Source organism: Prosopis cineraria, unplaced genomic scaffold, assembly GCF_029017545.1.
Source record: "Prosopis cineraria cultivar Desert tree isolate PC_DT_omini unplaced genomic scaffold, ASM2901754v1 PC1, whole genome shotgun sequence".
NCBI classification, from domain to species: domain Eukaryota; kingdom Viridiplantae; phylum Streptophyta; class Magnoliopsida; order Fabales; family Fabaceae; genus Prosopis; species Prosopis cineraria.
The window spans coordinates 58,540,069-58,546,498 of NW_026555332.1; the positions used below are offsets into that span (position 1 = coordinate 58,540,069).

At 36.0% G+C, this 6,430-nt stretch overlaps 1 protein-coding gene across 2 annotated transcripts; it reads right to left on the minus strand.

Annotated features, from left to right (window-relative positions):
• Window positions 1-437: 437 nt before the first annotated feature.
• LOC129319304 (cysteine synthase-like) lies at window positions 438-6,170 on the minus strand. Of its 2 annotated transcripts, none has more exons than XM_054964336.1 (11): window positions 6,032-6,170; window positions 5,216-5,270; window positions 5,008-5,117; window positions 4,668-4,725; window positions 3,381-3,644; window positions 3,143-3,280; window positions 2,990-3,041; window positions 2,223-2,302; window positions 1,454-1,513; window positions 1,271-1,351; window positions 438-782 (listed from the first exon to the last, which is right to left on the minus strand). In XM_054964336.1, the coding sequence occupies exons 2-11, from the start codon at window positions 5,255-5,257 to the stop codon at window positions 690-692; spliced, it is 978 nt and encodes a 325-aa protein (XP_054820311.1). In that variant the 5' UTR covers window positions 5,258-5,270; window positions 6,032-6,170; the 3' UTR covers window positions 438-689. The 2 variants fall into 2 exon arrangements, with proteins under 2 accessions (XP_054820311.1, XP_054820304.1); XM_054964329.1 differs by lacking the exon at window positions 6,032-6,170 and adding an exon at window positions 5,729-5,784.
• Window positions 6,171-6,430: the final 260 nt, after the last annotated feature.

Here is a 6,430-nt window from a genome sequence, read left to right on the forward strand (position 1 = left end):
TTAAAACAACAACGAAACAAAGAAAGTTTCATTTCTTAAAAAAAGAAAGAAAGAACAAAGAAAGTTGAAGCAGCAGCTAAAACAGGAAAGAAACCCACAAATAAACATTAAAAAAAAAAAATCAATCAACGCCAATACTGATATCTGGAGCTGAAGAAGCAGGATAAGGATTGAAGGCTTCCTTTCCTTGCAACAGAGGTTAGAATAGAAAACAAAGAAAGTGATGGTTTACCAAACTAAAAGTTTCCCAAATAAAAAGTGTAGGTTAGAACAGAAATTTAAAGTTTCCCAAAAATACAGATGGTCTATAGATTTAGAACCAATTCTTAAAACCCCGTTGATAATTAATGATGGATCAAGGAGCTTGTGAAACTTGAATAAAATGGGTCGTGACAGAGAAAGAAAACTAGTTTCTTGGAAGGCCGGAAGCACAACAATTATTGAATAGCCATATACGAGTTGGATTAATCATAGCCACGTGCTGTTGGTATTTATTGAACAGCAGCAAATTTACAAGCAACCAGACAAGAAACACGACCAGAAGACGAACTACTACTTGATAATCAAGAGTTGACCTACAAATCCCAGCATCAAGAAACACAAATTCAATGGCCAAAATTATAACTTGCAAGCCAAGAGTAGGGCTCTTCATATCCAAGCAGCAAGAGTCATAAAAGTATTTCTTGAGCTCAGTGCTCAACAGCCATGTTCTCTGCTTCTCGCTTCACAGATTCAAAGAGCACAGATGATAGATAACGCTCTCCAAAACTTGGGAACACAGCCTGGACAGGTTTTCAATCAGTGAATTAAGCTGCACAAGGGCAAAATATCTGGAACACTAAAGGATGGATTTTTTTTTTTTCAATGCCAGCTATTATTTGCAGAATAAAGAATAGCACTTTATTTAAAGTCCAGTAGTTGCATACATTTATTATTGGAATACTGAAAATGAAAATTTCTGTTAAAAAACACCGCTTTTATTGGGGGTTTTTTTTTTGGGGGGGGATTAAAGTGCTATTCTATCATTGATATGGAAAGTGGATAGAAAACGGATATTTTTCAACCTACACCTTACAGAAATCAAGCAACAGACCTCTAGCCAAAGCCATCAACCGGATTGATAACATCATAACAAGCAAATGACATCTTAATTAGCCAATGCCAGAAGCTCATATTGGAGTCTGCTTTTGCCAAAGGTAATTCTTTGTGCCATGTAAGCATATCAATGTTGCCACTAAAGCAATCACCTATTAACCAACCAAAAACTTACAACAATGAGTTTTCCAGCATTTTCTGGCCTCTTGGCAATCTTCAAGGCAGCGGCAGCAGCAGCACCTGATGATATCCCCACCTGCCAAAAAACAGAACCTTTTTTCTTCATCTCCTTCAAAACACACCAGATGGAAAGATACCTGAAAATTTTATTTGAGATGCAACTTTTTGAAGAACTTACCAACAAGCCTTCTTTCAATGCAAGAAGCTTGGCGGTTTCAATAGCTTCTTCACTTGATATCTACAAAAAGCAGACAAAAATAGGCGATCAGCATATGAGATGTGGCTTGTGCACTAAAGAAATGGGTGAGAAATTCATAGAGATAACTGCAATGGAAAGGCATTATAAAGCAGTAAAAGGCCAAAAGTGCCGATTACTACTCTGTAGAATTCATTAATTAAAGAATATCAATTACAGTGAGGTATAAATAACAGTGTCGGTGATACAATTGCTCAAAGAAAGAATGGGACACGTAGCCCTAAATACAACGGATAACCACAAATATCAGAGTATCAGAAGTGGGACTGCACTAAGTCACGGCATCAGATACAATAGTGGGCTGAGCATTAGATGTAATGGACTGGGCCTTATCATTTGCCCTAATACATTATTCCTTTTTTTTAAAAAAGGAAATGATTAAAGAGGCAAACCAACACATCCAAAATGCCAGGACAACTTATGAAAACACTTGTTTAGCAATATTAGATATGAATCAAATTACTTCACTTCCCCACTCCCAAGGATGAAGTAGGAAGTACAGATCTTTTTTTTAATTGAAGCAAATCTTTATTTGTTCATTCATGAAGTAGGAGGGGGGCTAGGGTGGGGGAGATAATAGAATAGAACAGATCATACAGTAAGATGTTAATTACAAAAAACACAGTACAACAGTAACAAATTTATGTATCAATTAAAATTAATAAAACCAACCAAAAGTTTAATAGCTCACTTGGATAACTTCGTCCAGCAAACCAACATCCAAAACACCAGGGATGAAGCCAGCACCAATTCCTTGGATCTTATGAGGGCCTTACACATAAGCAACCATACATTCATCAGAAGAATGAATAATATGCACAATTGTGGGGGGGTACGCCGTAAATATCAACACAGCCATAATAAATTATGTAGAAAAATAGAAGGTAAACTATGCTACATCAAATACTACTATTGGGAGGAAGCAGAGAGGCACAGAGGAGAAGGCAGATTGAAGTTCATTTTGACCTCCAAACACATTCAGTGATAAGTAACACATCGCATTCATGCATTTACATGTTTTTATTATTCATATGCACGCATGGTGCATATATCATTGTACCTTTAAATTTAAAAATCATATTTGCACACATGGTGAAAGAAGAAAATCACCAACACAGTTGCCTTGGTACAAAACCAGTATGAGAATTAAATTAAGAAAATTACCAGCCATACAAAATACATTGACGAAATTACGCTCCATTGACACGATAGACCATTTTGACTGCTTTTTTTTTTGGGGGTGTGGGGCGCAACTAAAGTCTCTGAAACCCAGGCGCAGCAGAAATCCCAGAGACAGAAAAAAGAACACCTGGTACCTCAACCAACAGGCTATTTTGGTGCCCCCCCAGGAGCAGTTTGCAACCAAAGTCTTCAAAACCCAGGACTCAACAAGCAATTGTCAAAGCATCTAAATGAATGAAATGATTGGAGAAAGTGATTACAAAAATCAGGACTCACCAGGCTTCCCACCAGACAGTACAGGACTTTCAACTGGTTCAATGCCATATAGCTAAGTAACATAAAAAAGTAGTAAGGAAAAGCTAACAAAAAGAAAAAGCATCTAGAAATTCATATAGCAAAAAAACAAAAATCAAAAAATTGAATTCCCACCTTAATATCAGGGTTCTGCTCTTTCAAATATCTCCCAGCACCTGTTACTGTTCCACCTGTCCCTATCCCAGAAACAAGAGCATCGACTTCCCCCCCAGAGCCCTTCCAAATCTCTGGTCCAGTAGTCTCATAATGGATCTAAGAACGTGTGTGGGTGTGTGTAACAATTGTATTATTATTATTTTTTTTTTTTGGGTCAACTTATCCCCCAAGAAAAGCACACTGACAAATTTAATACCTTAGGGTTGGCAGGATTTTCAAATTGCTGAAGCATGTAAGCATTAGGAGTCTTTGCCAGTATTTCTTCTGCCTTCTGAACAGCTCCTTTCATACCCTTGGCTGGATCTGTGAGAACTAATTCAGCTCCAAAAGCTCGAAGAATTGTTCTTCTTTCTAGACTCATTGAAGAAGGCATGGTTATAATAAGTTTATAACCCTTAGCTGCAGCCATGAATGCCAGACCTATGCCAGTGTTCCCGCTGGTTGGCTCAATCAGGACACTCTACAGCATAAAAAACATTAAATTTCATGATTTCATCAATAATTTTCTTCACCTTAATGGCTAAAATATACAAAATTCCCATGCAATTATCACAAAGTAACAAACTTGTCAACAATCAATTCCATTTTATGAATGGATCCGTGTTGTTTGATTTAATTTGCAGTTCACACAGAGAGAGAGAGGCTTCCAGCAGGTTTTTTTTTTTTTTTTTAAGTTGATTAGTAAATTGCATTCACTTTTAAAATTCAAAAATAATGCAATATCAATGTCAGCGAGAACCAAACAACATTTATACAAGCAGAATAGTTTCATTGCTGAGAAAGAAGAAAGGAAGCTCCAGAACATATGATCCAAGACACAACAGGATGCACAGCATGAATTCCAGATAAGGACAAAAACTAACCTCAATATCAATGTTAGCGAGCACCAAACAACATTTATACAAGCAGAATAGTTTCATTGCTGAGAAAGAAGAAAGGAAGCTCCAGAACATATGATGCAAGACACAACAGGATGCAAAGCATGAATTCCAGATAAGGTAACAAAATTCCCATGCAATTATCACAAAGTAACAAACTTGTCAACAATCAATTCCATTTTATGAATGGATCCGTGTTGTTTGATTTAATTTGCAGTTCACACAGAGAGAGAGAGGCTTCCAGCAGGTTTTTTTTTTTTTTTTTAAGTTGATTAGTAAATTGCATTCACTTTTAAAATTCAAAAATAATGCAATATCAATGTCAGCGAGAACCAAACAACATTTATACAAGCAGAATAGTTTCATTGCTGAGAAAGAAGAAAGGAAGCTCCAGAACATATGATCCAAGACACAACAGGATGCACAGCATGAATTCCAGATAAGGACAAAAACTAACCTCAATATCAATGTTAGCGAGCACCAAACAACATTTATACAAGCAGAATAGTTTCATTGCTGAGAAAGAAGAAAGGAAGCTCCAGAACATATGATGCAAGACACAACAGGATGCAAAGCATGAATTCCAGATAAGGACAAAAACTAACCTCACCCGGTGTAATGAGTCCTTTCTCTTCAGCATCTGCAATCATGCTATATCCTATCCTGAAGCAAAGGAAAGAAATGTATCCTAATAACAGAAACTTTCAGGAAACCTTTTATTGCATGAAATAGATTAAAGCCTTAGCCAACCATGCTGCAACATCTATTCCAAAATTATAGGCTGCATGATGTCAAGTGAATAGATCTCCAGCCAAACTATCAACTTAAGCATAATAAGATTGGCATGAACAAAAGCCATTTTTAAGTACGTAGTAATCAATGGAAAAATTGTAAGATGGCATTTTACTAGTTTTCTTCCAAATAGATCACTGGAGACCTATATACCTGTCTTTGACACTGGAGCAGGGTTCCATCATTTCCAGCTTTGCAGCAATTTGAGCAACGCATCCATCTACGATATGGTTGAGATATACCAACGGAGTTTTTCCAATCAACTGTAAATCTCAAAAATGAGTTTATATGCACTGAAAGCTATAATAATTCAGTATGTGGGCAGGGAAAAGAAAAGTGGGGTCACGGCTGAATGACTTACTTCAGTGACGTCTTTTGCGATGGTTGGCTTCTCTTGTGCCATTTTTAGGAAAATACTGCAAAACCGTAAAAGAGAAGGAGATCCCAGTAAACAAGTAGTTATAAGATCTAGAAAATAAAGCAAACAGGACTTGGATCGTCTGAATTTATTTATTATTTGAGGAAGAAAGCAATACCGAAACTCCCCTTAATATCTTTCATTCATCAATTAAGAAAAAAGATCGTGACAGCATACAGTAAAAGGTGGGGGAGCTGAAAAATCACAAGTGTTCAACTAATAAATTGACCCCACAAACACATCGCAGTTACAGTCTTAAAAATACATGAATGAATAAATTACAATTTACAAGCAAAAAGAAGCGAAATTCCAGTTCCAGACTTCCAGTATCTTGAATCAATCTAAATTTAATTGGCGGGAAAATTATATAGCGAAAATTCAAAAGAAAAACGAAAAATAAAGCAATAGAAGTTAACCCTAAATTTAACACAAAGAATCGAAAGGGCAAAGCATTACATATCGATGAATCTATCCTCGGAAAATAGATAAGCTTTCATTCCGAAAGGCCGCAGTAATATGCGCAAGCGTGTGTGCGCGCGCCAGTGATTAAGAAGAATCATGGAATAAAAAATTAACCCATCGAAAGGAAATATATCAGCCAATAAGCAAGATTCTGAAGCTATACGCCCAAAGAGCTGGATGAAAAATAGAACAAGAAATACAGCGCAGCAATTTTTTCCAAAAGAGAACACAGGTTAAGGAAAGCAGCTCGAAGAAAATAAAGCAGGGAAATGGAATTGGAGAAGTTAAATAGCTCACCAGAAGAATCTTATCCAGAAATGGGTCTCAGACAGAGGAGAGCAGCTTGAAAACTGGACTTGCACTCTCGCAGACGCAGCGGATGAGAAACTCCAGGAAAGTCACCGGTCCCTGCTCTAGGAAAAATAGTAGTATTTGGAGACGATCCAGACCTTTTAAGGCAATAATTACTACTTATCTTTCACTTTATTAGAAGAATTTAGAAAAAATCTCAAAATCATATGAAATCTCCCAAATTAGATACCTGCTGTTTCAAAATATTATAATTTTATAAAAAATTTTAAAAAAATTATATTAATTAATTTTAAAATAAAAAAATTATTTATTTATATTAAAAATATTAAGTCTCAATCATAATTTTCATTTAAAAAATAATAATTTTTTTGTGGGTTATAAAAA